Raw genomic sequence first — 26,799 nt, forward strand, 5'->3', positions numbered from 1 at the left:
GTGAGAGAAAGAGAAGAGAGAGAGAGAAAGAAAGAGAGAGGGGGAGAGAAAGAGGGAAAGATAGAGAGGGAGAGAAAAAGGAAGAGGAGAGATAGAAAGGGAGAGAGAGAGAAAGGAGGAGATAGAGAGAGGGAGAAAGAGGGAGAGATATAAAGAGAGTGAGTGAGAGAAAGAGAGAAGAGAGAAAGAAAGAGAGAGAGAGGATAGAGAGAAAGAGAACTAGAAAGACAGAAGGACAGAGAGAAAGGGAGAGAGAGAGAAAGAGGAAGAATAAATATTAAATATTGTATTTGTTCCCATTTTGTTTTTTACTTTAAATAATGTATGTGCAGTGTGCATAGGGATTTGTTCACACGTTTTTTTAATAGTCCGGCCCTCCAACAGTCTGAGGGACAGTGAACTGGCCCCCTGTGTAAAAAGTTTGGGGACCCCTGAATTAGAGCATGCTGCCAGGACTATCCTTCTGCATTGCCAATATAATTAATATTATATTGTTTTTAATAGGAAAGTGAACACAAGAACAAGGGGACCCAATCTAAAGTTAGTTGGGGGAAAGATCAAAGGCAACATGAGAAAATATTATTTTACTGAAAGAGTAGTAGATCCTCGGAACAAACTTCCAGCAGACGTGGTTGGTAAATCCACAGTAACTGAATTTAAACATGCCTGGGATAAACATATATCCATTGTAAGATAAAATACAGGAAATAGTATAAGGGCAGACTAGATGGACCATGAGGTCTTTTTCTGCCATCAGTCTTCTATGTTTCTATGTTTCTAATATAATAATAAACACAAAAAGATATACAATAAAAATAGTAACTGTACAAGAACCAGGAGAAAAAATGTTAAAGATCCTACCCAATTTCTCAGAGATTACAGGATCAAACTTTTGTATGATTGTGAATCAGGTATCTTAACCCAGTCAGATCAGTTAGAGTGCAACTATGAATGAATCTTGGTGACTTTATCCACTTGATGCCTAAAATATTCTTAAATATCATCATTTAATATATAAGACAAGATCAACTTTGCAGCAATCAGGGCTGCATTTCTTTTCAGTAATCCTAAAGACTATGATGATCAAAACAATTGTTGCACATAAATTGTAAGGCTCTATCACTTGTGTGTTGAGGGGAATTGAAAGATTTGATTCATTTTATTACCCTTTTGCTATTTGAGAACAAACACTATTTGGGAAACTTTTATTTTGAAAAGCAATAAGAGTTGCTTTCTTATTTAGCAGTTTAATCTCTGCTTCTCTGGGGTGCACAGCAAATACAGTATACAGCACCATACGGCAGCTATAGAAATTACCTAAGTGGTAATAATCTTAGGTTGGAAGGATGCAACAAAATGGACAATACAAAATTGGTACCGGTATGTTTTGGAACACATTCAGTTTGAAATTATGGATACAAAAACGAATACGATTAATGAAAATAAAGTGAAAAAACTGATGGGAAGATAGAACAGGGTTAGAGGTTTTATGATTAGTAGAATTCGACACCTAGTTATAAAGAATAAACTGGAATTACTCTACAATCTGTAAACATGGTAATGTTCTTGGTTTAAAATAATATAAATCAGTACACCCTCATTTCAGTGGAGGGGTTCTGAATGAATGATGTTGGGTGGTGGGAGCATATATCACTATACATTTGCCTTTTGTGTAGTGTGTATCTGTCATTATTATTAAAAACTAATAAAATTTATTTTTTTTAATTAAAAAAGTGGTATTTAGCCTGTTTGGATGAACTGGTAGTAGCGACCTGTGGATGGCCACGCTGCCCACCTACCTCATCTACCCGTCCCACCCCAGTGCTATGCTGTCCTATTTAGTCATGTTTTCCAGCAACACGCAAGCAAAGCGCCCACTCACATTTTCGTTGATGGGTGAACCTGTAGATAAATTATGTGAATCCCACCTCTGGCCCGCTCTCTATTTTCTGACTTAGCTGTCCGGCTAGGTTTCAGCCGTAGATCAGGAGATAGTCTGGACTGGCATTGCTGGATGAAACAGTACCAGGAGTTTAGCATCAACAGGCACAACAGAGAGCAAGATGGGATTATGATAGAGAGAGGTAGAAACAGATGTCAAAGCTCCACCTTGTGTTAAATAGAGGAAAATGTTTGACAGTAGTTTTTTGCTGTTTTCGGGGGTTTTTTACATCCATGTTCTAGTTTGGCTACCAACAGGGGAGGGCTCTTTTAAATTTGCTACTTCCCAAATTTACCTTTTGTTTGTTTGTTTGTTTGTTTGTTTGTTCGTTCATTCATTCATTCATTCAAACAGGACTAGGGCATCTTACAACAATATGAAAAAGTACAGTACAATATAAAAGAAGTCAAATATTAAATTAAGATGTAATATTCATGCCCCCCAGGCCTGCCGGCAAAGCCAGGCCTTCACAGCCTTTTGGAAGGCCAGTAGGGTGGGAGCAGGACGGACATTGGGGGGGCGTTGATTCCATAGAGCCGGGGCAGCCACAAAGAAGGCCCTCCTTCATGCTCCCACCAACCTGTACTGCTTAGTCAATGGGACTTGGAGAAGGCCAACCCTGAGATCTCATTGCAGTAGTCTCTGGGGGGTATGTGGCAGGAGACGGTCCCGTAAATAGTCTGGTCCTGTGCCAGACTATTTTATTTGTTCTCAATAAAATTTTGTCATTGTTATTACAATCTATCAGAAATTATTTTTGGAATATCCTAAGATGGTTTTAAATCAGCAAATTCAGTAGGAAGTGCTTACATCCAATCAATGCAAAAGTCATCCTGCATATCTGCAATGCTATTCCAACTTACTGCACATTGGACCCAAGTCAGTGCCTCCTACATCTGAAAAAAATGTCAAGAAAAAAACAGTATAAATATGTAATATAATGCTGGTAATGTTCTGGAAGAAAAGTGCCCAAAGTGCTTGTATGGTCAGCTCATTTGGCATTAGAAAGGTTGAGAACCACTGCTTTAGAGCAGTGTTTCCCAACCTTGGCAACTTGAAGATATCTGAACTTCAACTCCCAGAATTCCCCAGCCAGCATTCGCTGGCTGGGGAATTCTGGGAGTTGAAGTCTAAATATCTTCAAGTTGCCAAGGTTGGGAAATACTGCTTTAGAGGAATCTAAAGCTAGCTCCAAAGGCCTTATATTAATATGGTCAAATGATTAATCAATACATTAATTTATCTTGCGACTGCTATTGAAAACAATTGTTGATTAGGAAGCAATTGCCTTGAAAATTCCTTGAAGATTGATTCTAAACTAAAGGTGTGTGTGTATTTGTGGGTGTGGGTATGTCTTGGAGGGAGGTACTGGAGTTCAGAATCTAGTGGGTGGCATGGTCCAGAACATCTCGGAAGTATAGCTTGGAGTAGTAGTAGGTTCTAAATTCTCTTGCTAACTGTTCACACAGAAGTGTCCCGAGTGGGTAGACAAAGCTACCCTCCACTGCTGCTACTGGTTCTCTGAACTCAGAGGAACCCACCACTGACTTGGAGATGCCACATGTAACCTGGAGAACATGTTATGTTAAATCCTTGTTACACATGTTATAAAGTGTCATGTGTATAGAGAGTGATGCATAAGAATGATTAGTCCATACTAATGTTTTCAAATCTGGGTGATCTTTACAATAATGTTCTTGGCAGGATAAATGGACTTCTTCCCATAAGAAAATCATTAATAGCAATAAGATTCCAAGCAAAATTACACAGTAAAAAGCAAATGATAAAATTAGGCAAAGAAAATAATGATAGCTTTTTGAGTTGCTTTATTTACAGACACAAATTTATTAACTTGAGTGACAGGTAATCTGTCCATTTCCATTGTGCAGTGCTGAGCTGTGCAGTTATAGAGTGAGGCCTTTAGAAAGCAGCTTGTTCTGGAAAATCTAGACAAGTTGGTGCATTTATCTGGGCCACACAGACTGGGAGAGTGGATCAGATGTATTGAAGGGCTGTCTTCAGAGTCTAGACAGGAAAAACATTTCACTTCCATCGGCCACCAACCACGGGCTTTCCACGGGCAGCTTTGGAACTATTGTCAAAGGAGAAAAAAAAAACAAATGAGAAATTTACTTATTTATTTGTTTTGTCAAGTACATATTGGAGACATGTAAAGATATAATAATATTCATATACATGATACTAGTAAGAAGAAAAGAAAAAGAAAAGATGAGCCGGTGTGGCGCAGCAGGTAGAATGCTGTACTGCAGACCACTGAAGCTGACTTGTAGATCTGAAGGTCAGTGGTTCAAATCTCATCACTGGCTCAAGGTTGACTTAGCCTTCCATCCTTCCGAGGTGGGTAAACTGAGGACTCGGATTGTGGGGGCAATAGCCTTACTCTGTTAAAAAAGTACTATTGCTAACATGTTATAAGCCGCCCTGAGTCTAAGGAGAAGGGTGGCATAAATAAATAAATAAATAAATAAATGAATGAATGAATGAATGAATGAATGAATGAATGAATGAATGAATAAATAAATAATAAAAAAGAAAAAAACCAAGAAGAAACGTTAGATAAAATAATATTCATATGCATGGTACTAGTAAAAAATAAAAGATACAATAGGATAGAGGACGGAAGGCACGCTGGTGCACTTATGCACACCCCTTACTGACCTCTTAGGAACTTGGTGAGGTCAACGGCGGATTGTCTAAGGGTAAAGTGTTGGGGGTTAGGGGATGATACTACAGAGTCCGGTAGTGAATTCCACGCTTCGACAACTCGATTACTAAAGTCGTATTTTTTACAGTCAAGTTTGGAGTGGTTAATATTAAGCTTGTATCTGTTGTGGGCTCTTACTGGGAATGGAATCATTGTTTTCCCTCTATTTCCTGAAATAAAGAGACCACATTGCTTCTTCCTGTAATCAGGTTTGCAGGTCACTATAATAACTATAATAACTATCATTTTTGGTCACTTAATGATCCACTTAGAACTGGTTTTCCACCTGATGCATGTTATAAGTTGAAAATTATTTGTTCTCCATACTGGCAAAAAGGACTTCTACATACAAGGAAATGTTTGTCGAGAAAGCAAGCTTCATGAATTTTCATTCATTTTCAATAACCAGGATATAAATCAGTGTTTCTCAAACTTGGCTGTCTGGGGAATTCTGGAAGTTGAGATCCACACACCTTAGAGCTGCCAATTTGGAGGGACACTGGTATAAATTGACATATGTAACTGTTTGCCTATTATTAGTGATGGGCGAACCCAACAGTGTTCGGGTTCGGCAACTTCGGACAAACTTTACGCAAAATTCGGCCGAACCCAAACCGAACCAAACCTGGGGTGGAGCTTTGACGTCATGTATACCAGCAGGTTGCTAAGGATGCCAAGGTGCCGGTGACGTCAAAGCTCCGAACGCCGAATACAACCCCGAACGTTGCCCGAAGTTTCAAAAAATTTCGGGTTCGTGTTTGGCATACCGAACACCACAAAATTCGGTACGGACCCCTATTGTGCGGGTTCAGTTCGCCCATCACTACCTATTATATATTCCTCTGTGAGTTGTGTAACTCTGGAATCTGAAAATGGTGTTCAGCTATACCTTAATCCTTGCTCCTGAGAATTGTGGGAATTGTTTCTGAGAATGCCAAGTTGAGAAAGAATACTAAATGGCCTATCCAGTTTTAAAACGGAGCAATCCCTTAAGTGGATTGTTCTGTAAACAAAATTGCATGGTGTTTTGGACGTAGGCCATGCATGAGCTATTTGGAAAACATTTTAATGAGCAAGAATGCAATGTCACTGAAGCAAGCTAGAGATACCATCCAGCTTTAGACTGGCTGTGACCAACCCACTAGGAAATTTATAAACATTTGGTTTAAGTCTTTACCCTCTCTGTCTAGCCAATACATTTGTCTTGTTTCTCTGAAAGGGCAACAGCTGTTCCTAGATTTGAGGACAGATTAAGAATGATATTTATTACCCTGAAAAGATTCCCAGAGATTTCCCAGATTACCATTAGCCTCTAGTATTTATTTTTGCCAGTCCCTATAACCTCATCTTCTATTGACCTGACAAAAGTATCCTTTCCTCCACTTTCTACAGTAGCCAGCAATATTGGGTTACTACATGGACAGAGGGATGGATCGACGCCATTCCGGAGATTCGAATTGCCCCCACCCTCCCCATCTTTCGCAAGATGTTAAAGACCCATTTATGTCACCAGGCATGGGGGGACTGATTCTCCCCCTCCTCTGCTGATTATAGCACTCGAGAATGGTATGATTGTGTACTATTGATTGTTTTTTAATATTAAGGGGTTTAAATTCAAGCTTTTTCTAATATTAGATTTGTACCACTGTTTATTGTATTTTATTATTGTTCTGAGCCGCCCTGAGTTCTCAGAGAGGGGCAGCATACAAATCTAATAAATTATTATTATTATTATTATTATTATTATTATTATTATTATTATTATTTATTCCAGTAATGAAAATGGTCCTGCAGGCATAGCTCCAACTGACCAGTGGGCAGGTGCGGGCAATGGAGTGAGATTTGTTTCCAGCACATGCGCAGAAGCAAAAAACTCAGTGAAAATCACCGAAATTTCATGCTCACAAATGTCCTCGCACAGCATTTAGCTCCCTGTGTATGTGCAGGAACAAATCTCGCTGCGATGAGCACACATGCATGCCAGAGTCGCAGAGCGGGAAAGAAAAGTGGCGGAAAGTGAAATCCGCCCCTCGTAGCCAGGCTCACTATTATCAGCCTCCAGAGCATCCTTGGATCATGTTACCAAATTTGGAAGGTGTTGTGGTTAGCTCTGGCCCAGCTCCTGCCCCAAGCAATGTGGAGGTGGATGTGGGGGAGACATCCACATGCCGCAGGCCTGTTTTGCTCCCAGTAGAATCTGCTGACGAAGCCTCCTCTGACCAAGGAAGTGTGAGTGACAGGGAAGAGGGGAGTTTGGCAGACAGCCCAGGAGGAGATCAGTCATCTGTATCATCGCTGGATTCTTAACAAGAATTAATGACACATCCACGCATGCATAGAGTGATGCATAGGAGACAACAACTGAAGGATTATTACAAGAGAAAATGAGGCCACCTGTGGTTGGGTGGGGCTGCTGTAATTAGTGCTACAGATAAAAGTGCAGCCTGGTGTTTTAGCCTCATGGCAGTTTATCTGATTCATTGTTTCATCAAGATCGTGGTTTTTGCTGTTCAGGATTGGGCGTGTGGACTCTCTGGACTTTAGAATTGGACTCAATTTCCCAGTTATCGGGTGAGCAATTGGACTGCATTTAACCTGTGCCTTGTGTGTACCAGAAAATCCCTTTGACATTTAAAAAGGGAGCTGTTTCTGTTTTTCTGTTTATAAAAACTTTTGGGTTTTCCTTTTATCGTGTGGTGTGTGTCTTCCTGGACTAATTACCCTGTAATTATGGGTGGTTGAGACACGCCAGCAGAACAGAAGATAGAGAGGAAATATCAGTGTTCAATGGTACAAAACCCCTAACTCTTCCCTGATTATCCAGGAACAAAACTGAAATTGGAGCATAAGATGCATTGCACAAACCCTACATTGGCCATCAATAGAGTTAGATAAGAAATCAGGATTTGCTGTGAAACCAAAGATAACATAGGATGATGCTTAAAGCCATTCCTTTAAGTATTTGCACAATGCAAACTAGCACAGCAACATCAATACACCCCAAAGGGCACAACATGCTACTTACCCTTTCCTGAAATGATTGAGGAGACAAAAGAAGAAATATAATTTAGTAGTACTCAGTAAATTAGTCTAACCCTGGGTAGGCAAAGTTGGCTCTTCTATGACTTCTGGACTTCAACTCTCAGAATTCCTGAGCCAATCATGCTAGCTCAGGAATTCTGGAAGTCGAAGTCCACATGTCATATAAGAGCCAACTTTGCCTAGCCCTGGTCTAACCAATAAGTTTTGATGAAACCAAGGCATTCCTAATCAAGATGTTTCTGGGTTGAAATAGGAACCTTCCTGGTCTACAAACAGCTATATTTGTTGCTCACATCAATAAGAAAAGCAAGGTCTATATAAAGATAAAAAGTATCAATTGTTTCCACTTGGTGTAAACTGACTCCTACAATCCATGCATATAACACCAAGGACTTTTTAGCTTCTTTGTGCCTTTATTCCCCATCTCTGAACTGATAGTCATAGCCAAGAAAAAGGGAAAGTTACCAATGCTGGCTGATAGTTGACAATTGAGTGGAATAGTTCTGACACATCAGGTAAGGCACAGAATGTTCTGGGTCTTAGAAAACGAGTTATATGATCCAAAGCTGAATTTTGACACCATATAGTGTGGTAAAACTGAACTGAAGCAAGCCATGCAATATAAAAGTATCAGAAATGCATCTTAATTAATGCACATTTCTTACACTTAGCAAGGAGGTGCACTGAAAGAAAGAGGAGAATTAGGTTCTGTGAGAAAGTAATGATGTTCAGGAATGAAAAGAAAAAGGAGGTGCAAAGGATTGTACTTCAGGAGGTGCAAAGGAATTTTTGCGTAGAGAAAAATATTAGAAAACTATTTTAATAGTTAAAAGGGGGAAAAGAAAGAGACAGGAAATTAAGGAGCAGTTATGTAACAAATGGAAACCATGGAGTAAAAAACCCTTAAAAAGAACTGTAACTAATGCCTAAGGACTAAGGAGTTTTGCTTTAAAAGTAGAGATACAAAAAATAGAGAAAATAATAGGAATAATAGGAAAGTGGACACAAGAACAAGGGGACACAATCTGAAGTTAGTTGGGGGAAAGATCAAAAGCAACATGAGAAAATATTATTTTACTGAAAGTGTAGTAGATCCTTGGAACAAACTTCCAGCAGACGTGATTGGTAACTGAATTTAAACATATATCCATCCTAAGATAAAATACAAAAAATAGTATAAAGGCAGACTAGATGGATCATGAGGTCTTTTTCTGCCGTCAGTCCTCTATGTTTCTATGTTTCTATAAGTGGATGAGAATATTTTGGAAAGTGGAATTTGATTCAAAAAATGGAAAAGATAGAAAATTGAACCAAGAACACTATCTGTTGGGCGGAGAATAAGGAAGGCTGTGAAATACACTTGTATTTAGCAGCTGGATGGCTTTTAAAATGAACAATGTATGAGTTTTAAAAATGGAGGTAATCAACTCTTAAGGATTGGTGGCACCCACAGAAAGGCTTTTGGACTTGATGGAGACAGACTTTCTACTATAACTGAAGTTTGTTGAACTTTTGGATTGGGTGGATTGTGATCTTGTAGATATAGAAGAAATTAATTATGCAGAAGTAGTTGGATTTTTTTAAAGATCTGCTCGATGACTGGAGATGAAGCTGGGGAACTGAAGTAAAGGAAGAGGTTAAGAATGAACTACAATAGGGACAAAAAGTAGAGAAAGAGATAGTAGAGGAGGAGGCGATTAATGAAAACACTGAGATACACAGCGATGAAGAGGAAAAGAATACTGGAAATGAAATGAAGATTAATGACTATGCTGATGAATATATTGAAAATTACCACAAAAATTATTATGATTGTTACTTTGATAATTATGATTATACTGATAGGTATAACGATAAAAGAGAAAAAGACATAAAAAATGAATGGGTTGATAATTACATGAAGATTAATAATGACCAAATATATTGAGATGAAAGTAAAAGAAAAAAAGAAAAGAAGCTAAGGAAATGGGGATGAAGAAAATACATATATAAAAAGGAAAGAGTTGAGAAATTAAAAGGAAATGGATGATGGGTTATAGAATACTATAGAATGTTCCTTTTTTCTTTTTATAATTATTAAATTAGACTTAATAGTGATAAGAAGATGAATTGTTTAGAATTTGATATACATAATTAATATAAGTACTGAGTCAAGAGTTTTTGTATTTCTTTTATATAATACAACACTGTATACTAGAAGGATGAATAGATAATAATATTAGAGCTTTTTTTCTTTTTTATTAAATAAATATGCCAGTAGAAGTTATTTTTATACAATAGATTTGTTTAAAGGAAAATTTGAAAATTTACTATGTGAAATTCTAAATATTTAATTGAATTGAAATAACTTAATGAATTTTGATGACAATTGCATGATATATATAATTAATATAATTATTTTGTTAAGAGTTTTGTTCCTTTTGTATAATATAAATACTATGTAACAGAGGAAGGAATAGACAATAATGGTTGATTAATTTTTGATTTAATATTTACTGAGGTAGGAATTATCGTTATTCACAAGATCCATTTAAATTGAAAATTTGAAATTTACTATGTCAAAGTCTGAACAATTAATTGATCTGAAATAACATATGAATTTTGATAATTAATAATAAGAGTTGAAACATATACCGGTAATTAAAATGAATATAATTTAGTTATGATAAAAGGGGACAAGAAAATCAAATATTGAGGAAAGAAATTAAAGAAGTGGAGGAAGCAATAGGCCTAAAATTAAAAGGCACAAGAAATAATAATTATTTTGGAAAGTTAAGCCAACAGTGGTTAAAAGTTGGAGTTAAAATCTAGATTCAGTTGATGGAGAACCCAGAAAACAAAATTAGGCTCTCTTTTTGGAGGTAGCTTTTTTTTAAAGAGACATATACCTAGAACAAAGAGTTTTTCTTATAAGTAAATGTTATAAAAATAAGATTTTTTGGAAAAGCCACTGTTAGTTTAAAATTTGAAAATACACCATCATTCTGCTAATTTTGAGGTGAGTTAGGATAAAAACATTCTGGGAAAAGTAAAGTGGGTGGAAGAGGAAATAGAAGGGGGAGTAAGAGAAGGAGTAGAGAGCGGTAGAGGGGGAGTGAAGGAGTAAGAAGGTAGGAGGAGGAGATAGGAAGGGAGTGCAAGAAAAAGAGAGGGGCAAACTGATGACTGTTGATGATGTAAGGGCAGAATGAAATATGGATTTTTGAACAATTGATAAAAATGTGTAACTGTGTATGTTATTTTTAATATTTTAAGGTCTATATATATTGAGTTGTATCTGATGTAGAGGAGATAATTTTTTAAAAAATGGGGGAGGAGGAAAGGCAGGAAATGAAGAGCAAAGGATTAGTAGAAATGAATGAAGCAGAACAGCAAAGGAAATAAAAAGAAGACCAAAAGGAGAGCACACATTAAAGCTGGAAAGATTTGTGAAGTGCAAAGAGAAAAAAAGAGATAAATGTGAAAGATCTACTGGGAGTGCTTGATGCCATGAAACATGGTGGACCTTTTACTATATGTTTTGAGTACTTACACCTTTTGATGATCACTAATGCGGTTCCGTAGGACATTAATCTGGAAGAAAAATAAATAGGTAATGATGTTTCAAGAAGAAAGCGTGAGAGCTACTGTGTCAGCACAGTTTGAAGCCAAGAAAAGAACACAGACCCAAGACATTATCGCCAACAGTCAGGAAGGCAGCAGGCAGTAGTAGATGTAGATGTGAGAACCAGAAAACATATTTGGTTGGTTTATGTTTATTTACCTCCAACCTTATTTCCTTTTTTTGTTATATCTGTGCAACTTTTTCTTACAATATGCCTTCTTTGAATGGCACGAAAAGGAGATTTTAATTCAGTTTCCTGCTCTACTATACCTCTGAGGGCTTCATTTTTCAGATTGCTTCTCTGATGTGTTACCATTGAGATCTTTTCTAGCTACAGAACGACATGTGAATAGTCTCCTTTCGGATGCTTAAAAGGAAAGCTCTTCTATTTGTGGTAGGATCTGCATTTCTTGAAACGGTTCTTCCCTTAGCACAACTCCACTATATTCTTCATTTTGAACATTATGCATTTTCTCTGTACAATCATGGAGACCACTCCAAGCATTCATAAATATGGAAGAATACTAATAATTCCATAAAACTAAGTTGCATTATTATGTGGGTAATTGAAATGTCAACCAGTCATAGTTTTTGTCAAATAATTTTCAGAATTCCAAAAAGCAGAAATTGCAAAGCAAGTAAAGATACACATACAACACAACCAATGAACAAATAATTTAATGTTAGTTAACCTACAACATTTCTAAAAAATTGTGATACATAATGAATTTAACAGGAAAGGATCTTGGAACGTTTATTGCCGAAAGCAAAAGAATCCCAATGCTTCTATTTAGGAGAAGGCTCAACGGTTGGAGAAAAAGAAAGGGAGAACTGGAAAAAAACAATATTGGTTTAGTTAGGTTAGTCTGCTTAGTTGCTGCTGCTTCTGATACAGGGTTCCAATTAGAAAAGAAAGCTTCCAAAAGATTTTCCATGTCCATTGCCCTGTCGATGGCTGAAAAGACAAAAGGTTGCTTGACCTCACGGGATTTAAATGTGATTATAGGAATAATTGCAAACCAAGCAAGCAAACATGCCAAAGAATAACAAGGCATTGATAGCACCCAGACTTCACAGGACAATGGAGGGCACTATTGAGAGCAGGGAGTTGCATACATAGCTCCACACCATATATGATGTTCCCAGGAAACAGGCTATACTTACTACTTGCTTAACTCATCACAGCGTGCAGTAAGTATGGAAATCTGGTTAGGGTTAGAGAAAGGAGAACATTATAGCCTTTCATGGATAAATCCACTTGGGTTTTTTTAACTTTCACCATCTGAACGTCTGGAGAATTCAGCCATTTCTGACCATTCATTAGTTCCTATCTTGGTGTCTCTCCTGAATTATTATTATTGCTGTTTGCTACCTAGATTCCTAACTCTGGTTTCTGAGTTCTGGATTAAGTCCAGAATTGCATGGTCTCTATAGACTTGGATCTCTCCCAATTATTTACCACCACCACCTTTTTTTGCCAACTCTTAAAGTGACTGAATATATAGCATTAGAATTCGCATTTAGATTTATATACCACTTCACAGTGCTTTACAGCCCTTTCTAAGCAGTTTAGAGAGAGTAAGCATATTGCCCCCAACAATATGGGTCCTCATTTTACCGACCTTGGAAGGATGGAAGGCTGAGTCAACCTTGAGCCTACTGAGATTTGATCTAGCAAACTGCTGGCAGCCGGTGATCAGCAGAAGTAGCTTGCAGTACTGCACTCTAACCACTGCACCACCAAGGTTCATAAATTGCTGGTGCTGATTTTCCATGTCCATAAGAATGCCACTCAATCATAATTCATATTCCCGTAGGCTTGGCTCACTTATGCAATCAGGATGGCTTGATTTTCTCTTATCTTGTAATAGGCACATACACACCCCATTTCAAAACTTTCTTCCATCTAGCTCTTACTCTTTAGAATTTACTCCATATTAAGCAATGCAATTTTTAAAGGCCTTTAAATATTTAACATATTTAAATATTTGTAAGGCTTTTTATAAAGCTAGAAGCACTTTTCAGGACTATACTTGTCAGTGATTTAAATTATGACACTACTGGGATTAGATATTGATTATATTAACATTGGTTTATGCCATGCTGTGTTTGTATTGCTTTTTTGTTTAGATCACAGATAGTATATGTGAATATCAAATGAAAATACTATTAATAAAAAAGTATGAAATTTGTGTACACCCAATTATCAATGGTTCAAACAAGTAAATTACAATTAAACATTAAAGAAAATGGCAAGCAATTTTTATTCGCAAGGAAATGAAGTCACTCTCCTTCACCAAAAGGCTGAATTAAGAACTCATTATTTCTATAACCATTAAAACACAGAGATGTGATCCTGAGAAACAAACCTTAAATATTCAGTTATTGATACCTGAATAACACCAATATTCATGAGGAAGAGGAGAAAGATAGCTAATCATAAATGTTGACAGCAAATTCATTTTTTGAATATAAATTATTATGTAGACAAAATGATTCTACCGTGTTTCCCCGAAAGTAAGACAGTGTCTTACTTTCTTTTTATCCCCAAAAGCCCCACTATGTCTTACTTTCGGGGTATGTCTTATATTGGAAAAAAATTGTCGAATTTTTTGTTTTAACCATAAAATTAACATTTAGACGCGGTGACGTATGGAGGGGGGGCGGCGTGGAAGTGGGCAGGAGGCGGCGCTCATTTGGATCAGACGGAGGCGGCAGACGCGGTGACGTATGGAGGGGGGCGGCGCGGAAGTGGGCAGGAGGCGGCGCTCATTAAGATCAGAGGGAGGTGGCAGACGCGGCGACGTATGGAGAGGGGGACGGTGCGGACGTGGGCAGGAGGCGTCGCGCAGCTAGATGAGAGGGAGGCGGCAATACCCCCATGTTTCCCCGAAAGTAAGACATATGTCTTACTTTCGGGGTACGGCTTATATTAGCCGACCCCCCTGAAACCCCCGATATGTCTTACAATCGGGGGTGTCTTACTATCGGGGAAACAGGGTATGTATGTGGAAGATAGAAGTGTCATGAGGTTTGTAGGAGCTCCATTCTGGAGCTTTACGATGAATTTGTTTCCATTCTGTCTGGGAAAGCTGACATCCATTTTGCAAATCTGAAGGTTCAAATCTCCAACTGCCACTTTTACCGCCTGAAAAGCTAGGAAGGTTTTTTTTTTCCTCTGCCTCTTTCCCTGACCATTTACCCCATTTCTCAAAGTCTTTCTCCTTCTCTTATGCCTAAAATATTCTTTGCTAACCAGGTGTGTTCACATATATTCAAATCTTAGAATTCCCCTTGCCATTCTGATAAATGTAGTCCAAACCTGAATAGGTTGGGAAAAGCAGGTTTAAACTATTTCCCCCCGCCTATTAAACTGTATCCATTTGAAGCAAAGAAGTAACTTCACTCATGCAAAGCAGTCTTCAGTGTTGACTTATGATGTTGGTTCCAAATGGAAATAAATCTAGATTGTCATTCAGATGAGTCATGTCAGTTACTCATGCCTGTCTGTTCTTGTCTGGTGAATAATAGGTCATTTTGCAGTGAAAATAAAGGGGGATGGAAAGCAAATACCAAGGTTGTGTTGAAAGCTTGTCCATTTTTGTTTTCCATAGTGACTTCAGTGCAAAGAAAATATCCAAATGAGGAAAATATTCAACTTTCTCTGAGATCAATCATCAACATGATTCCTTCAGTCCATTCTGCTGCAGTCCACCCACTTCCTGATTGATATTTCTTGATCACAGAAATGTGAATAATACCAGACAATGAAGGGTTTTGTCATTAACCGTACTTCATGAAGGCATGACACAACAATATTTCTCAAAGCAAGGGAAGCTAATTGAGCATAAAAGCAATTATTATTCTTCCTGATCAGTTGCACAGGTGATCCCAGCCAATTAGGGGTCCTGTATTTAAAAGAATAACTATCTTTCCATTTAGCTCCCTTGTGATAATTTCAGAGAAGAATGGAAACACTCTAGTTGTTGGCGGATTGGTTTGTGGTTTCAAAAACAGTTATAAAAACTTTTGTGCTGTACAAATGACAGTATTGAATCACGGGCCTGAGTTCAGGCGTACAGCAACTTTTATTGAGACATCCGCAATCATTTACTGACAGCTCATTTCCAGGTCAAATGGAAAAATTCTTTGGGCAGATAACTATCCCAAGATATTGTAACTTTTATGGATGCATAGCTTGCATTTGTGTCTTGTAGAATTTGTACATTGTTAACAGGACAGTAGGCTACATGACTACAGATCTTTTAATGTTGCATGCTGCTACATTGATATAACATGACTTCAATTATGAAAATGTTCTCAAAAAATAAAATTGAAAATTTTAACAAAGCTCCCAAAAGATCCAATATATTTCTTTTAATTTTACCTGGATTTAGTAAGAAGTAACATTTCATTTCGCTATGCAGAATCCAGAGCTGTAAAGAAATTGATATTGATGTTTAGACTTACCTCGTATTTCTGCCTTTTGAACTTTTCCTGTAAATCAAATTTCTCAGCCTCAAGATCATGAATGCTCTGCCACAGTTCCTTGGCCTTTTCCCTGATTTGAGAAGACATGACACTAATAAGAGCACTAGTCATGCTAGTTTTAAATTGAGTGAAATATATAATGGAAGCATGTTGCTCTAGGGCAGCCTTTCCCAATCTGATGCATGAACTATAGCTAGTATGACCATTCACCATAGCAGAAGGGACAATGGAGATTTTATTGCATTCTAATTTAATGAGTTCATATGCCAAACTCATGTTTTTCAGAATTCAGCCTTTTGATCAGTAGGGAACAGCCTGAACAAACCAGTGTAGCAGTATCTAAGATGGCAAACAGTATTCAGTGGTTGGTTCCTTGCAGGTGTGGGTTCTGCTTCCCTTTGCGACCATTCGTTCCTAGAGGCACGCATGGACACATACACACACATTGTGTGCTGTCTGCACATGTGCAGTGCTAAAAATCCAACTTCTGTGCATACTCAGAAGCAAATAAATCTTCTATGCATGCACAGAAGTTAAAAACAAGATGGCGCCGCCGATGGTACCGCTGAGAGAGCTGATTCCGGGGCAGGGCAGACCTGGGTCACTGCTGGTTCTAGCGACCCAGGCCGCCAAGTTACTACCAGTTCCATAGAATCGGTCCAAGCCAAGAGGAAGCTGTTAGATATTGCCCGGGTGACCTACCCAGACAGGGTAAAAGTCAAAAGTTCAGATTTGTTTATTACATGTTGATTGGTTGCCTTCTTTTTGGCGCTTAAAATGTATCTTTGTAAAACTGCCCTGTTGCTGGGCTAGATTGTATAAATAGGAGAACTGTCATCATATAGTGCTCTCAATACTTCATTGCTTTTTGACTGAATTGGCTATCTTGTCCTGTTGGGAAATAAACCTTGCTTGATTCAACCTTTCTTTGAGAGTTATTACAGAAGCCATCTCTGGTTCCTTGGGATAACTTTATAAGAAGCACATGCCTCCTCACATTTTCTAGCCCGTATAAAAGTCCAAGCCCATATAGAGAAAAACATGGCAACCTCTCTTTCCCTACTTTTTCATCAGACTACACAAATGGCTCTGTCCAAGCTCAGGAAATCACAATTCCAAAAAGCCCATGTAAACCATAAAAGAATTGTAGAAGCAGTTCATACAAAAGTCCTCTTAAATCTGGCACTCTGATGCACTTTCCAAACAGTAAATTAATTGGTACTACCTTTTTAAGATGGTTAGAATTATTCCCTCCCCTCAATTATTGTGGAAAGGACACTAAAACAAACAATCAAAAATAGGAAAAAAACAAAGAGGAAAAAAAATAGAATCTCTCCATCATTTCTGTAATGTGGTCCACGCTTGGCAGGACACAGTGTTTTCTAAAACCCTCAACCACTCTCTTAAAGTTGTGTGTTTTTTCTATGTGATCTTTGCACCCTCTAGCGGTCTTTTGTTTTTTTTAGCTCAGCTGCCAGCAATACTGTACATTCTTCGGCCTGATGCCCAACCAGTCCTCATTACAATTATGTAGCACCTATTTAAGATATAATCCTGCTGATATCTCTTAAGGCAAATTGTGAGCAGTCAAACTGACAATTCTGTTTAACGAACTGTAAACATGTCAAAACCCTGATCAATTACACAATGAGAAAAACATTAGTATACACTAACACTGACTTAGGAAAAATTAAAGAGTCTCTTGACTTGAGCTTGAGTACTAGTGGTGAACACATCCCTATTGTTTTCATGACAACTACTACATAGAAGTAGTTTGGTACTGATTTCTTCCAGAAAGGGGGGGGGGGGAATCTAAATACTAAGAAAATTTGATCCTATTTGGATTTATTAAAATCAAAGTTGTTTGGCTACTGCCATTTGCTTAGGGAACACTAATATATATTAACATTCTAACACCAGTTTGGCTTTGTACTTTGCCCACATCAGGGTTACTTTTGCCACACTGCAGTTAACCAATTTCTGGAATACCATAGATTCATCACCCCTTTTCAGAGACTGTGTGTATGTTTACTTTTATTGTGCCTCTAGAGCAGGGATGTTGAACGGGCAGCCGGCAGGTCTAATGAATCACCTGCAGACCACACCCACCCCAGTTCCGCAAGGGGAAAAAAGATAGTAATATGTCATGTGACAGCAACTTGATGCCACAAGTTTGATACCGATGTCTAGAGTATTTCTTACACCAGTAATGGCGAACCTATGGCAAGGGTGTCACAGATGGCACGCAGAGCCATATCTGCTGGCACAGGAGCTTTTGTCCTAGTTCAGCTCCAACATGCATATGTGTTCCAGCCAGCTGATTTTTAACTCACACAGAGGCTCTGGGCAGGCATATTTGGCTTCCAAAGAGGCTCTGGGGGGATGGGGGAGGGAGTTTCTTCTCTCCCCCAGCTCCAGGGAAGCTTTTGGAGCCTAAGGAGGGTGAAATACGAGCCTACTTGGAAAAGAGGCCATTTCTGGCCTCCAGAGGGCCTCCAGGGGTCGGGGGAAGCTGTTTTTGCCCTCCCCAGGCATTGAATTATGGGCATGGGCACTTATGCATGTGTGCTAGCATGCGCCCATGCTTTTTCGGCACGCGAGGGGAAAAAAGGTTCACCATCACTGTCTTACACCATTTGTTCCTCGATATTCTCCAGCTAGGCAAAACTGCTTGGTGTGCATGAATATAACCAATGTAAATAGGATTTATAATTACTTATATTGGGACTAGAAAATGGTCCAGCATCATCTCCTTTTTGGTGGTAACAGGATTGTGCCATCCATTTGTGGGTTCTAAATGCTTTTGCTACCAATTTGCAAGCATAGAAGCATCCCTGGTAGGTGAGTGCCACCCACCACTATCAGTTCAGAGAACCAAACCCAACCGGGAAGAACCCTCCACCAATGCCATCCTCTGAGAAAGTGACATTAGTGGCAGAAGTTAGGCTACATTTGCTTGGTGCCTGACCGTGCGTCATATCTAAGAAATAGAAGGAATAGCAGGTAAAATCCAGTTTTCGTCTCATTTCTTGCTTCCCACTCCTGAAGAAAAGGAGACCCTCCAGCAATATCTTCTGACTAAGGAATGAGCTTCCCCTCTCACCTCAATTTGTCTTCATTCAAATGATCAATATTCAGGGGTTTACGGCGCTCGTTGAGGATCTTTTTCTTTTTTTCCCGTTCTGTTTGCTTTTTCCCGCTTTTCTTCTCTGTCTAAAGAAATCAATTCATGAGTGACATCAGAGGCTGTCAAGATCAACCAAATTGCTTCTGTCCAATGGGGAAGTCGCATATGCATTAAACGGCCATTTCATGCACAAAGTGTTATGTGCATATGGATTAGAACTAAAGATTAAAATGTTTCAAAGGTCATTGCAAGTATGAAAGTATTTTTATACATTAGTATTAAGATCTTTCTAAGAACAGGGTTGTTGTGGTCTGCCAGAGTCGGATGGCAAGGAGGCTGGGGAGGAACATGGACCAGTCTTGGAGTCTGGAGAAGGCTCTGCATCAGAGGCAGAGATGGAGCCAGGGCCATCTGGGAGTTCTGTGCTAACTCCGGAACCTCCAGCAGCTGACATCAGCGTGGCAGAGGAACAAGGGGAGCCTGTTCCCAGTGCGCACATGCAGAGTTTCCAGAAGGCAAGAGCAGTGAAGGGAAAAAAAGTAAGGCTTGGAGATGATTGGCCTCTCCCATAAGACATAAAAGTGGAGCAAATGGACTTGAACCTTTGCATCTCTACATGGGACTACCTTTGAAAAGTGTTCGGAGACTGCAGTTAATGCAGAATGTGGCAGCGTAAGCTGCTGTAACATCAACATAACACCAACACTCTGTGGCCTGCACTGGTTACCAATTACTAGTAGTCTCCAGTCAACCCATGGTGTTGGTTATCACCTATAAAGCCCTACATGACTTAGGACCAGACTATTTACAGGACCATCTCCTGCCACATACCTCCCAGAGGCCAATTAAATCCCACTGGGTTGGCCTTCTCCGGATCCCATCAACTAACACTGTCATTTGGCAGGCCTGTAGGGACAGCCTTCTCTGTAGGGGCCCTGGCTCTTTGGAACAAACTACCCCCCCAAGATCCGTATGGCCCCTACCCTACTGGCCTTCAGAAAAGCATTGAAGACCTGGCTCTGCCAACAGGCCTGAAGGCCATAAGAATTAACAGCAATCTCCAGCCAACATCATCTGACTGGTATGTATAATGGCATGAAAGTGTTGATTGAATTCAGGGCGTTTTATTGTTATTAATTATTATGGGTTTTTAGTTTTTATTAATGGGGTTATATTGAGGAACTTTTGCCATTATTATTGTTTGAATTTGACTTTTTATTGTATAGTTTTTTAATTTGTTGTGAGCCACCCTGAGTCCTACGGGATTGGGCGGTATACAAGTCAAACTAATAAATAATAAATAAATAAAGTTGGTTTATTTTATGGTCCGTTTAATTCAGCAGGTTTGTTTTGACTCTGTGCTCTGTTTGGCCTTGCAAAGCTAATTGCCAATTCATCTTTGGCATCATGTCAAGACAGAGAGATAAAGCTGGGTGCTTCTCAGCCTTATTTTGAAGGACTTCTGTCAGACTAATTAAAAATGTTTGGGACTCATTATGGCTGTGAATGAACATAATTCACAGCCATTGAAATAAAAAGAGGTTTTTTGGGGGGGACTATGTTTGCTTTATTGGGAACCATAGGTCAGAATAAGGGGGAAGATGTTGAGTTCAAAATTTGTGAATTCAGCCTTGACTTGCTTGACAAAGCACAGGAGTTCCTCTGAACAGGTCATTTGTTTGAAAGACCAGGCAAACCAAATCCAGTTCAAAACTTGAAAAAGAATAAAATAACCGGGGAGAAGAGGCTTTGAATTTGTAGTTAGAAATGGGATAATTAGAATGTGGACAGCAAACATCTCAGATTGCATCACATTATAGTAAGATATACAGTAGACCCTCTGGTCATGACCATAATTCTTTAACTTTGGTCGCAAACTGATTTGGTTGTTTGATTTCGATCTGAACCTAATATTGGGAATTTGGCACTTACAAAAAAATGACACAGAAGGGGAAATTGGCCACAAAAAAATTTGTGAATTGTTTTAGTAAGAACCAATAGTGGGTTGCTACCAGTTTGCCCCAGAAATGGGAGGCTCAAAAATGCTCTGTGCATACACAAGGCATGCTCCCATTCCAAAACCAGTAGCAAAGGTAAGAGAAACCCACTACTGATTGGAACCTGATTTGGTTGTGATCAGAAGCATTCGTGACCAGAGGTTCTACTGTAATGTACTTCTGTTTAAATGACAAGTATTTGTGAAATGTGTGTTCATCCATATAATTTAATATATACACAGTTTATACAACTTTTTTTTTGCAATGGAGTCATCTGTTACAACAGTCATATACCCACCTTCTGAAGGTAGCCTCCAAAATGAAGCATGTTGGAGAAAGCTTTTTTCTTCCTCTCATCCTCTTCAGCCCGTTTCCTGGCTTCTTCCTCCTCTTTTCGAGCTTTCTCTTCCTACCAAAAAAGGAAACATGGATTTCAAAAGGATAGACTACGTACAATAAAGACAAATATTTACCCAACAGATACCACTAAGAAGATGATATCAGATAAGTGCAGTCTTATTCTTGCCATAAAGTTCACCAGAACAGTGATAATTTTATTCATTTATTTAATTGGATTTATCTCCCACCCAACTCCAATAGGACTCTGAGCAGCTCATTCTTAATTAGTTATTACTTTAATTAATTAATTTAATTGTTTAAGTTGTCTAGCTGCAGCAAAAGACAATTAGAAAAAGATTTAATAATTGCAATGGCTTTTCTCTCTATGAATTGAATAGCATTAGGTTTAAGATTCCAATTCCCAGACGAGAATTAAAGAATCAGACTGGATGGACAGAATTCGTATGTAACCAAATATAAATGGGTCAAGAATTGTCGTGTATTTTCAATAGTGCAACAAACTATTAGTTATAATATTTGCAATTATAGACAGTAATTGTTACCAACTGATGAAATTTAGCACTTTCTATTAATAAATATAGCAATTTAAATTGTCGGAAATCTAGCACCGTCTTGTCCTCTGAATTAAAAAGCTCAAATCAATCATGTATCATTTGGTATTTAATCATATCATTATACAATAACTATAGGATAATAATTTTATCAAATAGCAATAGCATTTAGACTTATATACTGCTTCATAGTGCTTTTACAGCCCTCTTTAAGTGGTTTATAGAATCAGCATATTGCCCCCAACAATCTGGGTCCTCAGAAGGATGGAAAGTTAGGTCAACCTTGAGGTGGTAGTGAGATTTGAAGTGCTGAACTACAGCTAGCAGTTAGTAGCCTGCAGTGCTGCACTCTAACCACTATATCACCCTGCCTCAAAGCCAATGGTCTCCTTCCCAAAAAGTTCAGCTTGATGTTGAGTTAAACATTAATGTGAAAACAATTTATTTATGTTTTGGTAAGTCAATGTGAATGGAATATTAAGCATTAACCCAGAATGTTTGCTACGACTGATATTACTGATGACTATTGACCAATGACTATTATTAAAGAGTGAGAAAAGGAATTAGTTCCACTAGTAACACTTAGGAAAGTACACCACAAATGTTGGATAGACTCACAGCCAGTCGGGCCTGGCGTTCCTTCTCTCGCTCACTACGGATCCGTTGTTGTTCAGCTCGCTCAGCTCGCCGCTGCTCCTATATAAAGCAAGATTAATTTTTAATATATCTTCCTGAAAGGTGGCCCAATCATTTAGGACTTATGTTAAAATTTGATACTGTCAATGGAGAAGGGAACAAGAACTGTTGACACTTGAAGTACAATTGAGTTAGTTCAATTTAAGTGGCATAGAACTTATTGTTGTACATAAATCAAGAAATTAATTGCAAATCATTTCCCATAACAATAAAGATGGCATATTATAATTACTGTCCTGAATGTACTTACCAGGGACTTAAATTTCTCTACAAATATTATTTCTTACTAGAAATGCATGGAATTGCTTTAGCAATAAAGACCTGCAATTTTCCTTCCTCTTTAATACAACAGTCCCCAACTTTCCTGTCCGTGGACCAGCAGTAGTGGCAATGATAGTGGGGGTGGGGGGAGAGGGGATGGTTTCATGTGGGCACCCACACTTGCACAAATGAAGCACCTGCCCCTTGTACAGTTCAGTTCCCAATCTTTACCTATTAAGAACAATTGTGTAGCATTGCCTAATTACATATAGTTATAATAGTTATATAGTTATAATTATCAATTCACAAACTGTCATAAACCCAGTCTTGATGCTAAGTAGTGATGGGTGAACTGAACACGCACAATTCGGGTCCATACTGAATTTTGCAGTGTTCGGTATGCCAAACACGAACCCGAATTTTTTTCAAACTTCGGGCAAAGTTCGGGGTCATGTTCAGCATTCGGAGCTTTGCCGTCACCGGCAGGTTGCTAAGGACGCCAAGGTGATCACTTCCTGGATTCCATGGAATCCAGGAAGTGATCACCTTGGCGTCCTTAGCAACCTGCCGGTGACGACAAAGCTCCGCCCCCAGAATCTCTTCGTGGGAGGGATTCCCTGTTCGGGTTCGAGTTCGGGTTCAGTTCGGGTTCGGCCAAATTTTGCGTAAAGTTCGTCCGAACTTGCCTAATCCGAACACCATTGGGTTCGCCCATCACTAATGCTAAGTATGAACAATTTCAAAATCAGTGACTTTGATAAAACAGATAAATCATTAGTAGGAGACTTCGGAGAATCTGAGCATAAAGATTGTCTAAGTTTAAAGTATGAAATTCTGACATACAATTCTATCCTTGAGGAAGATCAGCTCTTCTTCTTCCTTCTTTCGATTCTCAAAATGAGCCTCAATCAGAGCTTGTAATTCATTCAGATCTTTTTCCATTCGCTTCCGATGAATATCCTGCAGGGTAACAAAAGCATGAACAAGATTTGGTGTTATTTTCTCAAAGATCTCTAGTGGTAAGAAAGAACTATGTTTGGGCCAAGGCAATGGCCTAAGAATACTCACATCAAAGTCTACTCTCTCTCCATCGGGGATCTTTGGAGGGATCAAATTAGGCGTGAACAACCTGAAATTGGAAGAAACACAGAATAAAATATATGGTTCATACAATGCCTGATTTACAATTCACTCCAGGCTTTGAATTCACTCCGTCGCTTCCTGCATGCCTATAGGTTATTTATTTGATTGCATTTCTCAAATCATTGGGCCAAATTTAATCCTATTGGTGTTGAGGAGTTTTATCTCCAAATGGAAGTAAAATTATTGAAGAGGATATAAGCAAAGTCACACATTGTAATATTGGTTTTATATTGTGTCTGCCCATAATGAAATACATACTTTTGCAGGTAATAAATAAATCTATAAAATAACATACCACAAACTAGGAGAATACCTGTATAACCTAAATATTGCTTATTATAGCTCATTTTTATTTTTTTTATTTTGGGAAAGCCTTTAATTTTATAATTCTCTTAACTATAAACTGCATGAAGTAGTTTAGGTCACGTGATGTTTACCTAATTGGATGACCGCTCCAAGTCCTCGGAGAGGGGCAGCATACAAAACTAATAAATTATTATTATTATTATTATTATTATTATTATTATTATTATTATTATATTGATATAGCTTTTTGTAAACAAAAATGATTAAAAGTTACAAAATTTAGAGTAATTGCATTGTTCCTTAAAACCCCTGTTGTATTCTATCTTTAGCTGTGAAAAAATAATTGCACAGTGCTATTTAAAGGGCATTATCTTATGTTTTAACCCACTGTGTCCATGACTAAAATATTTCTTATAAACAGAAAAGTCTCAGAACCACATTCAGAATGTTAAAAGAATAAAACTCATATTTTCTACAATGCAAATCTAATATAGTAGGTGAATGATGAACTCCCCAAGCATATCATATTTTTATTAATTTATTTAAATAATGTTTATGGTCATCCTTTCATTACTGTGGTTATTTATTTAAACTGATGTCACCGTAATTCCAATTTAATTTTGGGGTGTGGGGGCGGAAGGAAGCACCAAATGGAACGTCAGAATGATTGCCAGGTATAACATGGCTCCACCTGTCATTGCAGTTTTATTTTTCTTTACCCAATTTAGATGAAGTATTGAGCAGCTGTAATAACTTCATATCTGGCATTGGAATACTATCCTTGTGAGGGTTTCATCTAAGGATGCAAGCTGCAACTGCTTTCCATCTGTCTCATCCCTTCTGAAGTTGACATTTTAAAAAATTCTACATAGCTTCCAGAACTACCAAAAAAGACAATGTATTTTCTGTTATGGAATTCATGGGTTTTTTTAAAGCAATATAATCCTGTGTAATTTTATTTAAAATAAAATGTAAATACTTTCCCAAGATATATAAAATAATTCAAACAGAAAATACAACAGCAGAGAAATGCATCCAATTTTGGTTTTTAGTTGTTAGCTTATCTGTAGTAAAACATTGGTATATAAAATATTTTCTTTTCTTTTTTTAATCAGTGGTATTGAAAAGTAAAGGAAACAGCATTATCTGAAAAGCTGATGCAGAACCAAGTCATGAAGAATCATTTAACTAAGGTAAATGTTATTCACATTTAGTCTCAATTTTTATTGCTATCTGAACAATTCTGAATAATTCTTCCTTATAGAACGTCTTTATCTATACCTTTTTAAAATAGCAATATCTGTTTAATTATTGTGTTTACAATTCTGTGATTTTTTTTTCATGTTCTAAAAAAGTCTGATTTCTTTGCTTTTCTTTATCTTCATTCTTTATCTTTTCTTATTATTTTATTTTCAATGTTTTATTGAACACTGTATTTTTAAATAAGAGGAATTACATAAAAGGAAAAAAATAGTTTTCAATAGAATTTATTCCTAGTTAGTACATATAACAGATATGTTATAAGCCTACAACAGAAATGGTTTCTTCCAAAGTGGAGAACTGCAACTTATTTTCGTGTGCATGCCCATAGGAGATTTAGATTGAAGTCTATGTTTATATTTCCAAATAGTTTAGAAAAATCACAATTTCACAGAATAAATACATTTATAGGAATTTAATATAGCCAATATCTTGGCCTGAGCATTTATCAAACTTCTGAACTCTTAACTGCAATCAGAACCCTGGCTGTAGGAATAAATGACTCATCTGATGACCAGAGAGAATAAGAAACAAGCATGGAGGGATAGTACATATCCTGATCCAGTGATGGGCTACTGACCCCACAGGTGTGGGGGGGAAACATAGTGGGGGTAGTAAGTTTATGCACTATTTATTGAATACTTAATAGTTTTTTTATTGTCCTTCCTTCTCTAGTACCTTAGTATGATCCTTAATTACTTTTAAAATAAGAAATAATTAAATAGTATGTTTTTACCCATAAAAGCTTTAATCATTTTAATCATTATCTAGAGCTGAACCTTTATAGCAATTAAAGAAAATTGAGCTACTTGCCTAATCTGTTATCATACTGAACTTTGTGGGTTCAGTAGAAAACCTTCAAATGTTACTGTGCTCCTCAACAAATAATGCTGTCTATCATTGGTCCTTTTTGTGGCTATTCAAATAATGTGACTTAATCAACTGACAAAGAGTCCAAACACCTATTTGAAAATTTGTCTTGGTTGTTGTCACTCCCACCCAGTCACATTACCTTTAAGCCAGCCCCGGTCACATGATTGTCAAGCCACTCCCACCTGGTCACATGGCCGGCAACCCTCTTGTGAATCAATATTCACCCAAAAGGCTATCATGGAAGACCTGCTACCACTACATAAAAAGTGCATGGCAGACAATAGCTCAAATGTTAAAAAAATAATAATAATCCCATCTTTTGCTTTTTAAAAAATTGTATGAAAAAGATAAAAGAACCAATGGGAAAAAATGGGCAGGTTAGACATGAGATGTAAAATTAATTAATTAATGGTATGACAAA

The 26,799-nt window shown here is 37.8% G+C and overlaps 1 protein-coding gene across 2 annotated transcripts in view; it reads right to left on the reverse strand.

The window, feature by feature from the left end:
* Positions 1 to 3,823: 3,823 nt before the first annotated feature.
* The window catches only part of TNNT2 (troponin T2, cardiac type), a 34,523-nt gene continuing 11,547 nt past the window's right edge, over positions 3,824 to 26,799 (reverse strand). For both annotated transcript variants that reach the window (XM_070748938.1, XM_070748937.1), the window contains 8 exons: positions 23,865 to 23,925; positions 23,640 to 23,756; positions 22,458 to 22,535; positions 21,227 to 21,337; positions 18,908 to 19,017; positions 15,784 to 15,874; positions 11,242 to 11,282; positions 3,824 to 4,034 (listed from right to left, as the gene is read on the reverse strand). In XM_070748938.1, the coding sequence (XP_070605039.1) occupies positions 3,986 to 4,034; positions 11,242 to 11,282; positions 15,784 to 15,874; positions 18,908 to 19,017; positions 21,227 to 21,337; positions 22,458 to 22,535; positions 23,640 to 23,738 (579 nt within the window). In that variant the 5' untranslated portion in view covers positions 23,739 to 23,756; positions 23,865 to 23,925 and the 3' untranslated portion in view covers positions 3,824 to 3,985. The remainder of the gene's footprint in view (positions 4,035 to 11,241; positions 11,283 to 15,783; positions 15,875 to 18,907; positions 19,018 to 21,226; positions 21,338 to 22,457; positions 22,536 to 23,639; positions 23,757 to 23,864; positions 23,926 to 26,799) is intronic.

This window comes from Erythrolamprus reginae, chromosome 3, assembly GCF_031021105.1.
Source record: "Erythrolamprus reginae isolate rEryReg1 chromosome 3, rEryReg1.hap1, whole genome shotgun sequence".
In the NCBI taxonomy this organism is placed as follows: domain Eukaryota; kingdom Metazoa; phylum Chordata; class Lepidosauria; order Squamata; family Dipsadidae; genus Erythrolamprus; species Erythrolamprus reginae.